Here is a 17,053-nt window from a genome sequence, read left to right as displayed (position 1 = left end):
CTGCAATGGTGTAGACGCCCTGCTTGTTTTCCAGTTGTTTCGGGTATATGTGGGGGAACATGAGGTACTGGGGTGTGAGGCTTATGATGGCATCCAGGACAGAGGGGAGGAATGGGGAAAATGACGCCTGAGATATCCCTGCCACTCTGGCTGTGGTGGTTTAGAACGACCCAGATGCCAGCATGTGCAATACAGCCATCGGCTTAAACTGCAGAGGGATGCTGGTGCACCTCTGAAATGTTGTCTGCAACCTTGGTGCAACCTGGTGCAGGAGCTGGAAAATGAACTCCCTCTTGAGCCTGTAAAAGGTGATAACCTCCTCCTCCCTCAGGTCAATGAGGCTGGTCCTTTGCTGGTAGGTGCGCTCCTTTCTCCTGCGCTGCCTCTGTGGTGGTGCCCGTCTTTGTCTTGGTGCGTGAAGCTGTAGTAGTAGTAGTAGATCCATGGTGTGACTGAGCTTGGCAGAGTGTTTTGTGCATGTTTTGACGCTAATCTTGAAAAGCACCCAGAGGCCCATTGTAACCAATGGAAGCCTCCTTTTAATACCTGCTCTGAGCAGGTGTTACAAGTGCCAGAAACAAATGACGCAAGGAAATCTAGCAGATTTCTTTGCGTCATTTTTTTGACCCCCTCCAATTGAGGAATGCCACATTTGCATACATTATGCCTGGTGCAGGTATAATGTAGAGCAAAGGGATACAAAGTGGCACAATGCATGCATTGAGCCACTTTGTAACTATGGCAAAGCGTTTTTGGCCTTCTAACGCCACATTAGCTTAAAAAATATGACGCTAATGTGGTGTTAGAATAGCGCTAAGGGGTCTTAAATATGACCCTATATTTTATGTGGCTAGCTGAGTGAATTAGTAAAGCCAGCCTTTACATGTGCTTTAAAACACATGAATGTATGTGCAAGGGGGGCGATGGATAGATGAGGGCACATTTGCTGGGTGGTAGTGAGTGAAACCAAGGAGGAGGTCATGGGGTGGGGGGCGCCACAATAAACTATCGCACAGGGCGCCACCCGTCCTAAGGCCGGTGCTGGATGTGTCTCCTCAACCCTCCCTTTACCCATGTCTGTGCTCCCATGCTGGCTCAGAACAGTGTGAGTCAAGAAGGAAGCTGGATGTGCCGCGCAGGTTTCGGCCCCCAGAGCACGAAAGGACCCAGATATGGGGCACGCAGGCTCATTTAAAAAATAAGAGAAAATAAGCATGAATTTGCATTTATTTTTTTAAAGGAAAACATTGAAAATTATTGTTGTAACGTGAGGTCGCTCAGGCCTGAGACAGAAGGGGAACCCCAGAATCATCTGAAACGCTTAACCAAATGTAAATATTTCCTGCAACTCATTTCGGAGCCCCTACATGTATTCCAAGAAATTCACCTGCTGTCCGAGGGGGCGGATTGATGAGCACAGGAGATGAATCTCACTATTTAAAACACTCTAGGGGTAGGCCTTTTAATCCAAAGGCTCTAGAGTGTAGGGACACTTCCATCTCTGTGGGTTCTAAGGCTGCTTTGCAGCATGCATAAAGGTAGGAAAAAACTCATGCATACAGTTTATTGATAACTGAACTGCTTTATTAAGAATGATAATGTTAACAGCGACACATTACATATATTAATGAAGGTCATTGAGATATTTTATTGACAATAAAAGTTATCAGTGAAACAGTACATGTGTTAATGAATGGCATTGTAAGAAAAGATGATCCTACATGGTTTTAATGGTGTTACATTAGCATACTATGACATATGTCTGTTTTTATTAAAGTGGTGACACCCTGACAAAGCCAGTAGGCCTGCCATTTAAGAACTCCACCCTATTATATTGTGTCTAGTATAGTTAGGGTGGATTGTGATTTTATGGTTCACGGTTCGCAAGGGGTGAACTGATAGGACGGTGTCACCAGAGGTATGTTCACCTGCCATCATGTACATACTTCTAAATTAATGTATAGTATTGAGAAGTCTGTGTGTAATTAAGTAATTTTCCTTTTATAAGTAAAAGCACTGACCGAACAATGATTTATTGAGTGTTTGTTTCATGACTCCAGGCTGTGGTACTAGCCCACCACTCCCCCTGAGTAAAACTTGGACTGCTCTGCCTCGCTAACCTGAAAGAATCAATTGCTACAACAGAGTACTTGGGGGCATATTTATACTTGGTTTGCGCTGAATTAGCGTCATTTTTTTTTTATGCTAATTCAGCGCAAACCTAACTTCATATTTATACTTTCACGCTAGGCACGTCTAGCACCAAAGTTGTGGAGTTAAAGTCCTTTTTTGGATGTGGAAACCTACCTTGGGTCAATGAGATGCAAGGTAGGCGTTCCCATACAAGAAAATCCCGCTATGGCCCTAGCGCCATATTTATCCCCCATGCTAAAATCAACCATGGGGATGGGGGCCTTAAATGATGGCGCTAAGCTTGCTTTGCGCCATTATTTAACATCTGGGTATGGGCAGGCGCTAGGGGACCTGTGGGCATATTTCCATGGTCAGAGACCATGGAAAGAGCCCACAGGTGCAATTCCCTGGCCCCAGGAACATCCGACCCATCCCCACCCACACCAGGAGGACAGCTAAGGATGGGGGGACACCACCCCAGGTAGGTACAGATGAGTACCAGTGAGTATTCTTTTTTTTTTTTTAAGTGCTATAGAGGGGCCTAACTTGTGCCCCCCCCTACATGGCACTGTGCCCAATGGCCATGCCCAGTGGGCCAAGACTCATTTCTTTACTATGGCAGGAGTCATGTTCATGGGGGTTTGTGTCAAAGGATGACGCTAGTCTGGTTGGAGGCATTATTTATGACTGCCCATGCTAGCGTAATCCTTTAACACACAACCTCCTGTTTCCCCTACGCCTCCCCGCACCAGTTAGTGTCCTTTTTTATGATGCTAGCCGGGCCTTACCGCCGGCTACCATCATACCATGAATATGACGCCCGGTCGGTGTCTTGGGATGGCGCTAGCCGATGGTATACTTTTTCACGCAAAACTGCGTTAGCACAGTTTTGCATGAAAAAGTATAAATCAGGGCCTTGGTTCCCAGTAGACAACAGCTTGTGGACTCATTACTTGAGAAGCACTCACATTCTTCCCATCTAGCAACACACTTTCTTGCAATGTCCTTGTGTCAATGACTTATAACACCGTCCTTAAGTACACAGTTCCTCACTTTATCTTTCCTTAGTCCTCAAGCAGGTCACTTTAAAAGGTCCTGTGCTGAGAGCTCCACAGGCTGTGATGGTCCTCTATTGCTCACACTATCTCTCCGTGTGTGATCCTGGTCCTATATTTCCATGTTCCCCAGGCTTCTTTCACATGCTATTCATGTGCTCGAATCTCCTGACACTATCTGAATATCTGCACACAAGCTCCTCTGCCATTCTCTCCTAGTGCCTAAGCTCCTAAACTGTCTCCCCTGTTCATGTGCTTAAAGTGCCTATTCCCAGATCCCTGCAGCCAGACCGGTTTTAGTGGGGTGTGACTGGTGCAGCCACACTGGGCACTGGCCTGGAGGCAGTGCTAAATTTGTAAACATAAAGGTGCCGGTTCCCAAAGCCCTCCTCTTAAACAAGCTCCTGCTGCAATTAAATGTGTGAACATGGAATACCGAGGCAGCGTTATCTTAAAGCCATCTCGGGCCTCTTCAATCCATATAAAGCCACTCCCTGCCCCTTCAGCTCACTCTAGCAGCTTTCTACTTCCTCCCTTTGTGACTCGTTTTTCCCGTCTGTCCCATATGTGTCTTTTGCTCGCAGCAAATGCTTGAGGCAGAAGAATAAGCCCCGGCCCTCAAAAATAAGTGCCGGTGCTCAGCACCGGAAACAACAAGCACAAATTAAGCACTGCCTAGAAGGGGGGGGGGGGTCTATGTTTAGCAATAACTTAGAAAACACCTGAAGCAGAGTTCCATATTTGACTACCTGTCAGGCAACACAAAAATGTCAAGATAACTCTTGTGATTAATGTCCCTGACAGTGAGAGAGATACTTTTGTCCAGTGGCACTTTTGACTCACCATTAAGTAGCGCAGAGGGTTAACATGCCTGCTGCGAAGAACAGATCTCTGTTTTATGTGGATAGCTGAGTAGATTAGTAAATCCAGCCTTTACCGGCACTTTAAAACACACGAAATGTATGTGAGAGACAGGCTTTGGAGAGATGAGGGGCACTTTTACCCTGTGGGAGCACAGGAATCCAAGGAGGAAGTCATGGGAGGGAGGGGGTGCCAAAAGATTGTGGCACAGGAGGCCACCAGCGCCAAAGCCGGCCCTGCTGCAGTCTCTCTATGGACAGCGAGCACCCCAGGCCTCTCGGCGTGCTCAAGTCCCTCACGTGGATATGAAGAGAGGATGTTTCAGAATGATTTGAATATCTTTGCTTCGGAAACATCCTCCGAGATTCCAACGAGTGTTCGCATCATCGCTACCTTGGTATGAGTGTGCAAACAGAATACATTTAGTTCTTCTGGCCTCCGTGAGACACATTTTAGACTCCATAATGCACCTCTATTCTTACTGTTAGAGCACCGGAGAGAGGTCCCCTCTCACCCATGCTGATGAACTACATTGGCTTCTGGTGGAAAAAGAAACCGTGAGACACCGTGCGTTGCATTTCTGGTCTTAAGCATGGATAGATGCAATGTTCTGAGACAAAGCAACTTTTTATAAATATAAACCCGGTTTCTGGGCTCTACATCGTCTACCCTAGACAGGTCAACGTCCCCAGTAGCCGGTGTCTTGTTGAACTACCCCCCAGTTTCATTCGGCATACTGAGACTCTTCTGACATGGTCACACGTTTGAAAACATAGGTGTTTCCCAATAAGTCTGGGCTGTATTCTCTTCAGCGCTGGGCTAATATATAGTGAAACAAGGACAGTTGCCTTTCGACTGTGGGTCCTGTAAAACCCAGCAGGCCCGGGGCGGAATCAGTCATGTCAATGACTTGCCCCAGCCCTACCGGCTTTCTGTGGATCGGTGTGACATGAGAGCGTCCAGCGGCCAGCCCCGGCCTCTGTGTTAGGAACGACCCCTTCTGTCCTGCCCCATCACAGACTTTAGCCCCTGTTCTGACCGCACACCAGCCACCTAACACCTCACGAGCCCCGGGTAGTGTGCCACCCCAAGGCCGCCTTTACCAAGGGATGCACACTCTGTCATCTATGGCACAGTAACTAAAAATCTATAACCAGAACCACTCCCAAAACGAGCTGGCAGGACTGCCAGCCACCTGCATTGTTCACGTAAAAGAAAAAAATCTGAGAGAGCCACATAGCTGTCACCTCTGCTACAGTGTAGAGGTCCCGGGTTTACAGGGAAACCTGCTACACCTGTCAGTATCTCCTCCCCCATTCCACGGCGACAGTGTCACCGGTGGCCACCATAAAACTGGAGGGAGGCGAGCAGGGAAGCCCCAAACCTCGCCCAGCCAGCACCGGGAGAAGACCGATGCTGTGAGGGCTGCCAGGTGGACCGTGACCCCTCCGTGCCCCGCTATGGCCACCACCATGGGGCTCCGCCCGGCTCTCCTCTGCCTCCTGGCCTCCATGCTCCTCTATTCGATGGCAGCTAAAGGTACCGTTTTCATTCGCTCCGTTTGTACTGATTTGTATTCACTCCTGAGAGGGGTCAGGGGCCTCGCACTCGCTGGGTGGCCAGTGAAAGGCCTCCTGCTCTTGCCTTGGAAGGAGCCACTGGGCCTCTAAGAACTTCACAGAAACTTGATGATGGCCTTGGAGCTCGGGTAAGCTAGGCCAGCGGATCTTTCTGCCTCAGTTCGGTATCTTTTCGGGGGACAAGATGATGGACTGGCGCTCAGAGGGGCAGGGACGGTGACGTTTCATGTTCCTCAGACTTACACCAGGTTGTAGGCCTGGGAAGCAACGACCACATGGGTAGTAGTAGTGGGCACGAACGGCAACATGGGCCCTAATGCAAGCACGGATATTAACAGACCCCCAGAATGGGGCGCAGTGTGACTCCTTACACCCCTGTACCCACCACTGCACCTGCTGCACTATGGATAGCTGCGCTTATAACTAAAAGCATATTCAACAGTATCCTTGCTGCGCATTAGGGTAGCAGGTGCCTGTTTTAGGCGCCGAGAGGCTCGAAGCTCCTTTAGGGAAATCAAAAGATTTCCTGAGATCTCAGTACCTCTGGGATTCTGGTGGGATTGGGTCAGAGTCAGTCAGATGTCAGGCAGGCGCCAAGCCCTTCCGCGCTGCGAGGGGCTGTGTTCCTGTCAGTGCAAGGGGTCTCCCCCTCGCTGCTATTCCTTTTATGCTGCAGATTCATTAACAATCCACGTGAGAGGAATCTCTGCTCCATGTGGGCGTGAATCCACGGATGTGGGTCTACGCTTTGGTTTCGCGCCTGTGGCTCTCTCCCACCAGTCACTCTTCTAATGGAGCCTCACGGGTGCACCCGCTGCTTGTACTCCCTCCTCCTGGCTAGGGTCCCCACTTGTGCACACGCAGACACTTGTGCTCCTCGGCAGACATCTCTTAGTAACAGTGTTTGAAGTGCAGTGTTGGGCAGTGAGTACTGAAGAGCGCCCCTCTCCAATGTATAAGACGCGTGTGTATAGCGCAAGCGCGCCTATAAAGCAACTAGGCGCTTCTCGTGCAATATTTGTAATTAGTGTTAGCCCCCGGTTTCCCCGGGTTATTCACCGCCTGCCTCCCAGGGTAAATCAACCCCCCTTGGGCGCTCATGCGCGAGGAGCGGAGGTGCTAGGTGGGGCAACAGGACAGAAGGGTGCTAGGTGGGGTAAGAGCGCCAAGGCGCAGGGGTGATGGGTGAGGTAGCAGTGCAAAGACGCGGGACTGCTAGGTGGAGTAATAGAGCACAGGAGCATGGGCTCTAGGCGGAGTAACAGAGCACAGGAGTAGGGGTTGTAGGCGGAGTAATCGGGCAAAGGAGCATGTGTGCTGGGTTGGGTAGCAGTGCAAAGAAGGAGTGCTCGGTACGGAAGTGCTTAATTTGTAAATAAATAAGTGCCTGGGCTCTCGCCAGGAGGCCGCTGCAGCTTGCACAACACATTGTCACTGCCACGCTGCCAATGACTGTAAAAACACAACTACTAACAAGCACACTCCCAAAAGTGTGAAAATTCAGACTATTTCAGGCCCCCAAATCTAAAAGAATCCCTTGGCTGTCAGGTGAGATTCCTTTTTTAATTCCCGATTTAATAATTATCCGTTGTCGTGGTCCTCTCTAAATGAGCCAGAAAGTCCGCCTTGTGGCAGAGTGTCACAAGCGCCGGCGTTGACAAGCAAATGCTGCTGCTGAGCACCGGAAGCCACCAGCTCAAATTAAGCACTGAGGTAGGGTAACAGTGCGAAGAGGCGGGGGTGGTAGGTATGGTAACAGGAAAAAGAAAGGGCGATGCGTGAGGCGACAGGCCAAAGCGGGTGTGGTAGATTGGTAACAGTGCAAAGAAGCGGGGGTGCTAGGTGGGTAAAAGGACAAAGAATCAGGGGTGCCAGGTGAGGTAACTGGTAGCTCCATCCCAGTTCCATGCCCTTCTCGGGCGCTAGGTAGTGTGCCCCTGACCAGGGTCAGATTGGGATCACAATTAGTTCCGGGCACCTCCAAAAAAAGTGGCCCACATTCCTGGATAATCTCCTTTATGGATCACCCATCTGCTTAGTCTCATTGGACTATATATATATATATATATATATATATATATATATATATATATATATATATAGTTTTAGAAATGTTTGTTAAATCAAATATTTTAAAGCTTCTAAAGCCAGTGACATTGGTCTGACAAGAAGCACTGCATTTTGGCCGGGGGACAAGAAGAAATAACATAGTCTAAGGGGCACAATACTTGCTCTGGCTAGGGTTGCCACCTGGACGGTAGTTTGATTTTCCTTGACCAAAATTGTACAAAATGGAAGAAAATCACCCAGAGTACATACTCTGACCAGTATGTACTTTAAATAGTAAATGTAATGTGAAAGCACTTTCATGTGTGCTCTAAAGCTGCCTTAATAATCCATGAATCATAGTTAAACTAAATAAAGGCAGAAAAAAAGGCCTGCGTTGTTCGGGCAAGGGTCATTCCGCTTGCGTGAACAATGCCGGCATGGTTCCGGATGTGTTATTTCGGATCTTTCCCCTTAATTTGTGCTTGTTGTTTCTAGTGCAGAGCACCAGTACTTATTTTTGAGGGCAGGCACTTATATTTGTGCCTCAAGCATTTTCTGTGAGCAAAAGACACAGATGGGAAAGATGGAGGAAGAGAAAAATGAAAAAAGCTTCACAAAGGGAGAAAGCAGAAAATTGCAAGATTGAGCGGAAGGGGCAAGGAGTGGCTGCAAATGGATTGAAGAGGCCCGAGATGGCTTCAGGCTTACACTGACTCAGTATTCCGTGCTCGCACATTTAATTGCAGCAGCCGCATGTTTAAGAGAAGAGCTTTGAGCACCGGCACGTTTTTATTGACAAATTAAGCACTGACCTGGCCCCTAGGGAGGCCGCTTCTTTACCCCTCCCCAGCCCACATTATCATCAGAGCAATGACCTGGCAGGAGAGGGGTTAAGAAAGGCACACAGCTGTTGCTGTTCTAGGGGGACTTATGTCACCCCCCAACACACACATAAGTCCCCTATATATTCCCACTCTATCCACGGCCCCATAACCTGAAGTTGATGGTCCAGCAGGAGATGACACTGCTTCTGACCGGGCAGGCCACACGAGGCAGGGGGCTGAGGTGAGAAATTCCCCAAAGGCCAGAGTAACACCAGGCCCCCATCCTCAATTTATAGCATATCAGGGAAATGCCTTGTGATTCTGGCACCACATTATAGTGGACTGGCGAGGACTGAGGAAGACAGTAAATCTCTTGGGCCAGCTTACAGAGGCCTAAAAACAGCCCACAGGTGCCCCTGAAGCTCCGGCCCAATGCCCGACTGCCTGCGTTCTTAACCTGACCCTGCCCATGACCGAACTACTTACACGATAAACTAGAGGTGGACGAGCCAACAACTTAACAAGGAGAGTTGAGCAAGAGCCCAGCCTGTGCACAAGTTGAGCCTTGAAAATATATGGCATGTAAATCATACAACAAACATCATGTTAGAATGCGATGAGGTGACTTCAGAATTCATAAAGGTGTATGTATTTTACTAGTGGGTGTGTTTCACCTTAATACTACAGGCTACATACCTGCATTGAAAGTATTTAGTAAAAGTGAGAGTTTTAAAACATGAACTCAGAAACATTCCTGTCCCCACCCTAATGACAATGTGATTAGTGAACTAAGATGCTGGGCAGCTGTCACGTGTACCCTGTGTGTGGCTTTGTTTCTTATTACAGACAAAGCAATATTATAGGCTGTTCAATCAAACTTAAGAGAGCTTTTTGCACAGCCCACATCCTGAACTCACTCATTTGAAGATGCTCTCACATATGACAATAAACAAAAGAGGATTGGTGAAATAAAATTACAATTTGATCAAGCAGGGAAGCTGGGATTAGTCCCAGATTTCCCAGTTTCACACCATCAAATTCAGCCACTAGATGGATTTCTCCTTCTGACATAAAAGGTTAATGCTTTGTCCTTATTTCTTGAAGGATGAAATGAGAGCATGGGTAACAAGCAGAGTCTACATTTTATTTTTGGCAGCTTTACGTAGTGTAGACCTTACCCAAGGACATAAGAGCTCCTTACAGGAGACACAATTACACTTTATTTTGACACAGAGGGATATGTTGACTTGAGGCCAGGATTCAAACCTGGTTCCCCATGTTATATGGTCAGCAAATCACTTCAGTGAATGGACTTGAGGTTCAAACAGGACGTCGAGTAAAGCCAGAGCCAGCCATCTGGGATGAGCCCAGCTCAAGCTTTCAGTGGCTTGCATACCTTTTCAACAAACTATTGTCTCTTTAGAGCCAAGGCAGGGCAGGAGAAAACAAAGAGCGCACTGATTGGAACATTACACATTTTGGGTAAAAAAAAGAGGTTTTAGCCAGACTAGGATGATGTGTGGTGTAAATTGGGAACATTTAGGTCCCTACCAAGGACATTTGTGGTCTCAATGACACATCTTGGGTAACATATACACATGTTAATGTCAAACTGTGAGACATTGTGGGCTAACCTATTTACATTTTGGATTCAATTGAGGAAAACTCTGACCTCATACGATAGAACTTGCCCACAAATTGCACAAAAATATAAAATTCCCAAAAAAGACGAATAACGGCCTCATCGCAGTGATGAGGTACTTCAATGAGGTGCACAATGCAGGCCCAAGTGCCCCATCTGTGATCATCAGCACTGCCAATGGGAGCCTCCCTCAGATCAGCAGCCTTCGGAGCACTATGAAGAGGTCTAAATAATCTAATGTCGGCTGAGACGTAGTTGCGGCCCTGGGCAGGCAATCGGTACTTGCCTTGTGATGATTGTCATAGGGAGAGTGCAGTGAGAGTCCATAGTTCAAGAACTCCATGTAGCTCCTTGGGTTTCAAACAGCACAAAACCGACAGGGTTCGGAAGTGTGAGCATTTTCCTATGGACGACCCCCTCATAGGAGAAGAATGAGCAGGCTAGTTTAAAGTTCAGAATTAGAGGGGGGCAGTTGTTAATGACAACTACATTTTCCAGTAAGAAGCAGGCGTTGTTCCATCCCAACCATATTCCTAAAGATTTATTTACTGAAACCAGCGGAACAGTGGTGCAAACCTCAACTCAAGGCTAGCCAACATTATACCCCATGCTAGGGTCTAACTGAACAACTTCAGGGCAGGTGAAGGATATTCAGCATTTTAAATGAAATAATTTACTTCACTCCTTGACTTACCACTGGGGCCATAGGTACTGCATGCAGGTTTAATCTTCCCCTTCCCTTTATGCTGGGGCACCATATGCGCACTGTTGCCACCTGGTACTGCTTTGCCCTAAACCAGTGTGGGCATTGCACACAACATACTTGGGCTGCTCAGCCCTTGCAAAAGTAAGTCCAGAAAAGTCACAACAAACCAACTTGATGGTTTGCTGCCCACGTCCTTCAGGCTGGACCTTTACTTCTGTGCATAAAGCATCGCGGCAAGTAAGAAGTGAGGCCAAGACCTTGAGAGGTGGAATCAAATGTTAGAAGCAGCAGAAGTTGTGAAAGGGCGAGACCGGGCGATGGCCTGGAGCAGCATTCTTGTAGGGCACTGGAGAGAGGGTTTGAGAAGGGCAGGATTAGTAACTCGCCCCAGGAGAAGCTGTTGGACAGAAGGACCTGCTAGTCCAGATTTCACAGATATTTGTTTTACCAATCTTTGAAGAACTAGGCAAGAGGCAATGCAAACCGGCCGCCTCAGGTTGAACCGGTTGGGCCTGTTTCCTTCATACTTAGTGCCCTTTTTGTAGGCCGTGAACATTGCTCTGCGAAGGCAATAACTGCATCTCTTGGCCTAATACCACGGGCAGGTAACCATCGGCCTCTCTGCCCATTGGTGCACATACTGACTCTGGAATCGGGAATCGCTGAGTGAGGAGGGAGTAACCTCTGATTTCAAAACAAAATCGAATTTCCAGAAATGTATGCCATACCATGTTACCTCCCTGCAGTGCTTGAATTGGGAAAATAGAAGTACAGGTACTCTGTACTAGAGTACCTGCTTATTTCTGAGAAGTGCCGGTACGCTCTAATCAAAAGTATTACGTTTTTTCCTGAGAAGTGCAGGTACTCTCCCTCTCAAAATCAAAAAAAGTGCCGGTACTCAGGACCAGTCCATTTAAAGCACTGCCTCCCTGCATCGGGGGGTTCAAGTGAGGAGCTGCTTTTGCGATTGTGCAAGACGATAATCTTAAAAATAGCATTTGTTACTTGTTTGTGACAGCTCGCAGTCACGCCCGGCATCGTTATCTCCGGTTCATTACTACAGGTCCCATGAATTTAGACCACCGTGCCATGGGGCGAAGCGCTGCATCTCCAGGTGCATCATGGGTAGTCACACCTGGCAGAAAGAGGTCACGTGTCCCTCGAGTGTCTTCCGTTGTAGAGCTGCAGACAACGGTACACGCAGGCCAGAGTCGCGAGGCTAAAGTGCCCGCCTTCTCCGAGTCACGTGACCTCTGCCAGCCCCCAGTTCCTGCATTCACGGATATATTTAGGGCACAGTAGAAGAGGCACCATTCCACGGCTGGTTATTGTTTTCCATTGGCTTTTTGATATCAGTGCCTAGCATGGGAGGTGTGAGAAGTTTGGGGCACCACTGGAAGCCACCCCACATTGAGTTCCACAGCTTCTCTGTTTTTTTTTCTGAAATATAATGGGATGCTCACTTTCTCTGGAGGGAAATCTTGCTTTTCAAAGAAATTATGAGTAAGTGGTATGGGACACGTCTGTTGTGTTTGCAGCGCCCGTTATTTTCGTGCCCCCAAATTCACGAGTGACTGACACACAGGGAAACTACGAGGGTTATCAACAGGTTGGGGTCCCTGGAAAGTTATTAATGTGATGCACTCTTTCACAATTCATTAGTCTTTTAACAGTTACCTTTTGCCCTCTTAATGTTTTGCATATCCACAGGAAAGCCATTAAAAAAACAGTAACTTTTGAGAAAGAAAAGGACATAAAACTGGGCTGCTGGTTCTAACTTCGTGGCTATACCTGCTAAGAAAATATAGGGGGTCATTCCGACCCTGGCGGTCCAAGACCGCCAGGGCCGGGGACCACGGAAGCACTGCCAACAGGCTGGCGGTGCTTCAATGCCCATTCTGACCGCTGCGTTAAAGCAAGCAGCGCCGCCATGGAGATTCCGACCCCCTTCCCGCCATCCTGTTCCTGGTGGTTTTTACCGCCAGGAACAGGATGGCGGGAACGGGTGTCGTGGGGCTCCCTAACAGGGCCCCATAAAGATTTTCACTGTCTGCATTGCAGACAGTGAAAATCGCGACGGGTGCAACTGCACCCGTCGCACCCCTGCAACTCCGCCGGCTCCATTCGGAGCCGGCTTCATTGTTGCAGGGCCTTTCCCGCTGGGCCGGCGGGCGCTCCTTTGGCGGGCGCCCGCCGGCCCAGCGGGAAAGCCAGAATGGCCTCCGCGGTCTTTTGACCACGGAGCGGCCAAGTGGCGGTTTCCGCTTGGCGGGTGGCGCCCGCCGCCCGCCATAGTCGGAATGAGGCCGATAATAATCTTCTCTCATAGTTCTGTTAAATTCGGCATTGCCCGATTAAGGCACGAGGACATGAGAACATCTCTAACAGCCGCATTCATCTCCTTCTTACATTCGGCTCGCGCCTTAAAGCGATGCTTTCAGCCAAGCTGAGACCTCATTGTGGATTCCAGCCCACCCAGAGACACTGTACATGAAGCCGGGGCATGGCCTGGCAGTCCCTGGAAAGACAGGACTTGCCACTGCTCTAAAAGTTATTTAGGGTGTGTTAACCGTAGCCTGTTTCCGGCTGTGTGAACAGAGATGCTCCTAAGGGCGGCGAATTAAGTTTTCACTAACAGTAAATCAGACAAAAAACAGTTACCTGGATGCCAAAGAAAGAGCAGGAAATGTCTGTAACAAATGATAGTTTTCTCAGCTGTCCTAAAAAGTGTTGCTGCCCTGTGTGTAGACAGTTCACTTGTTCAGATTACTGTTTACAGTCAGGATGGGCATTTTAAGTGGTGACATGACATCCTGGACACGTTATAATACACAAATGATCGCCAACTGTTGGCACTGACGGGCAGGGACCAGATTTACTAACTTTTCACTCAAACCAGCAGGCACATTTTCTGCGGCGCGCAGTCACGTCTACTAAGATTGGCATGCTACCGCTGTCATCCCAGTCCATGGCACTCTAAAAGACTGCCTTGCACGGGGCACAGACTGGCGCAGAGGTGAGGTGGGCGCTCTCACGTAGGATATGTACTCGAAGCATACCCTTCCTGTACAAATCCCCACGCCTAGGTAACCTCAGAAGGATCCCAGGCAATGGATGAGCGCTGTGCACTGCAGCCCACATGTGGTACATGGTTCTGCTTTATCGAGATCGAAACATTTCCCCTTGTTCACTGCTGCTTCAAAGAGGGATTCTTTTTTGAGACAAAGCTGAGTCAGGCTGTTTTAGTGGATCAGGCTTTGTGTCAAAACCTATGGGTACCTGCGATGATATACCCCAGTGACACCCCGTTAACACCCCGGTACAAAGCTGCACAACAGGGTTTTGCTGTCATGAAAAGACACCTTTCCATTGCAAAACAGCTTTTGTACTGGACTCTAAATACCCTTGTGAGGCTTTGCATTTCTTTTCATTCATTTGCTTTGTGCTATTGCAGACATTTAGGCCCTATTTATACTTTTTTAGCACCGCATTTGCGCCTATTTTTAATGCAAAAGCGGCGCAACTTTTGCGTCAAAAAATGACGCAAATGCGGCACTAAAAAAGTATAGATATGGGCCTATGGGGCATATTTATACATTTTGCTGCAAAACTGCGCTAAAGCAGTTTTGCGGCCAAAAGTATAGTGCCAGCTTGCATCATTCCAAATTGCCAGCAGGGTGCCAAATTTATGGAACGCCGCAAGCCGGCACTAAGGGTGGGCTAGCATCAGAAAAAATTATGTTAGCTGAGTGGGGGTGGCGGTATGGGTAAAGGGGGTTTTGCCTCAAAAAATTACCCTAGGCTGGTTAGAGGCAAATAAAATGCTGTTTACCAGCCTAGTGTCATTTCCTGATGCAAAACCATCCATACCACATGACTCCTGTCTCATAAAAGACAGGAGTCATGCCCACCACAACAATGACCAGGGTCCCCTGGGCATGGCCATTGCACCGAGTGCCATGCAGGGGAGCCCTTGTCAGGGCCCCCAATGGCACAACATTATTTTTAAAATACTTACCTATACTTACCCTACTTACCTGGGATGGGGTCCCACCCATCCCAGGTATTTAGCTCCTCCTCCCACCCATGCGTCATTTTAGCAGGGGGATAAATATGGGGCTATGGGGATAGCACCAATTTTTAGATGGGAACGCCTACCTTGCATCTCATGCAAGTAGGTGCACGCATCCAAAAAATGGTGCTAACTCCAATATTTTGACCCTAGACATGTCTAGCGTCAAAATATAAATATGGAGTTTAAGTTTGTGCTGAATTTGCGTCAAAATAAATTACGCAAATTTGGCAGAAACATAGTATAAATATGCCCCTTATTATGCCCATTGCTATAAAAAGTGCTATGTGCCTGTGTGCCTAGAACATCATTCTCAGGACTTTGCTCTAGCTCCAACACAGCAGTCCCAGCTGGTAGTTGCGTACTGGTAAATACTGATACCACTGTGTGTGATTATCACTGTTTGCACGATTTCCAAATCTTTCCAAGTTTCAGACTTTGGAATAAAGGATAACCTTGCAAAACCACATTTTCCCTGGGTTCAAGATGCACAAACTCGGAATATACAGAGTGAGGGCCAGATTTAAGGAAAAGTGGTGCAGTGCGGGGCTGCGCCAAAATTAGAAACACAGAGATGCACCGTATTTAAGTGAATACGGCGCACCCCTGCCTTTACCCCTATGCTGGTGCTAAATTTAGCTGCCAGTGCCAACACAGGCATCCTTGCACCATCCTGCAAGGATGTCTGCGTTGAAGGTTGTGATTGTTTATGTGCGGGAAGGTGTCCCTCCCTGCACATAAACAATCACTAATGGCTCTTTGGCACTTCTATGTATGCTGCACTATGCAGCATACACCAAACTGCCAAAGCGTCATTTTCAAATGATTGTTTATATGCAGGAAGGGACACCTTCCCACACATAAACAATCGTTTCTGACATTTTGCTCTTTCTATGCGTGATGCATTCTGCAGCATGCATAGAAAAAGCAAAAAACGAGGAGGAATAAAAGTATTCTTCCTCGTTGCGCCCTGCTAACGCCACCTCTGGGGGTGGCGTTAGGTTTTGGCGCTGCCTCAGGTTTATGAAATTTTATAAATCTGAGGATTAAAGTGCAATGGGTGTTTATGTGGCACGCCCACAGCAACACCTATTGCACACCCCCTCCCAGTGCTGCGTGGGAGGGGCTGTATTTACAAGGTGTAGTTAAGCCACAAAAAGTGGCTTAATGCCACCTTGCAAATACGGCGCAGTGTTTAGCGCCACAGGAGCGTCACAAAAAGTGACGCTAGGGTCCTATAAATAAGGGCCCTACGTTTTTCCTGAATCCCAATGAAATCTTCTGGCCGAATTTGCAAAAGATTCTAAAAAATTCTTAAGACTTTTCTTCCTGGCTTAAAAGAGCTTGAAGGGCGTCTTGTCTGGCTTAAAGCTATTTCAAGGTTGTTTTAAGACTGTCTTAGGACAGGAAACATGGTCCTGATTTAGTCTGGGTTTTTTTCTAGCTTAAGATGGAAAGCACAAAAGGTGTAAGACTGTCCTTAGCGAGAATGGAGGGTTTTCAGATTATCTTACATTTGAACAAAACTTTTCTCAAACATGACCATATTTCCTACCTAAAGGCAATGTTTACATTGTCCTAAGAGGAGAAACAATTTAGATGATAAATTTGGTAGCAAATGTGGGGTTAAACTGGCTATTGCATGTTCTCAGGTTTGTCTGCGTGCCTTTTTATTGCATACGTTTATTCCATGTGATCATCTGTGGCATGATCTGTTGTAGTGAATAACTAGGGGATGCCAGAGGTTTTTGGTAGTTTTCCTAACTCTGCTGTTTCCCCTTCACAGACTGTAAGTACAATGGGACAACCTACAAGGATGGAGACACCATAGAGATGGAGTGCGAGTTCTGGTAAGAAGCTAAAGATGGTGCTGTCTTCACAATCTGCTGTGTTTGCAGGGTGGGCGGGGGGGGGGGGGGGGGAGCGAGGGTGGCAGTCTGTATGCGGGGGCTGGTTAGGTCCGAGAGCATCCATGCTATGTAGGGTTGAGCTCCCTTTCTGGGGTGCCCAGGTAGCTTGGCTGCTGTTCTAAACTCTTACAATGTTCTCCTCACTCTGTCACAATGCCCACCATTCACGTCTGGTGTCCAATGGGTACGGAGCTGGCTGGTTCATGTCCTGGGTCCGTGCC

The 17,053-nt window shown here is 47.9% G+C and overlaps 1 protein-coding gene across 1 annotated transcript in view; it reads left to right on the top strand.

The window, feature by feature from the left end:
- The first annotated feature begins 5,411 nt into the window (after nt 1-5,411).
- LOC138247052 (uncharacterized) overlaps nt 5,412-17,053 on the top strand; it is a 249,316-nt gene continuing 237,674 nt past the window's right edge. Inside the window, exons 1-2 of the mRNA XM_069201802.1 lie at nt 5,412-5,588; nt 16,709-16,772. Coding sequence (XP_069057903.1) covers nt 5,510-5,588; nt 16,709-16,772 — 143 coding nt within the window. The 5' untranslated portion in view covers nt 5,412-5,509. The remainder of the gene's footprint in view (nt 5,589-16,708; nt 16,773-17,053) is intronic.

This window comes from Pleurodeles waltl, chromosome 7, assembly GCF_031143425.1.
Source record: "Pleurodeles waltl isolate 20211129_DDA chromosome 7, aPleWal1.hap1.20221129, whole genome shotgun sequence".
Taxonomy (NCBI): domain Eukaryota; kingdom Metazoa; phylum Chordata; class Amphibia; order Caudata; family Salamandridae; genus Pleurodeles; species Pleurodeles waltl.
Note: the sequence above shows the minus strand (reverse complement) of the source record. Positions and strands in the feature narration are given on the sequence as shown.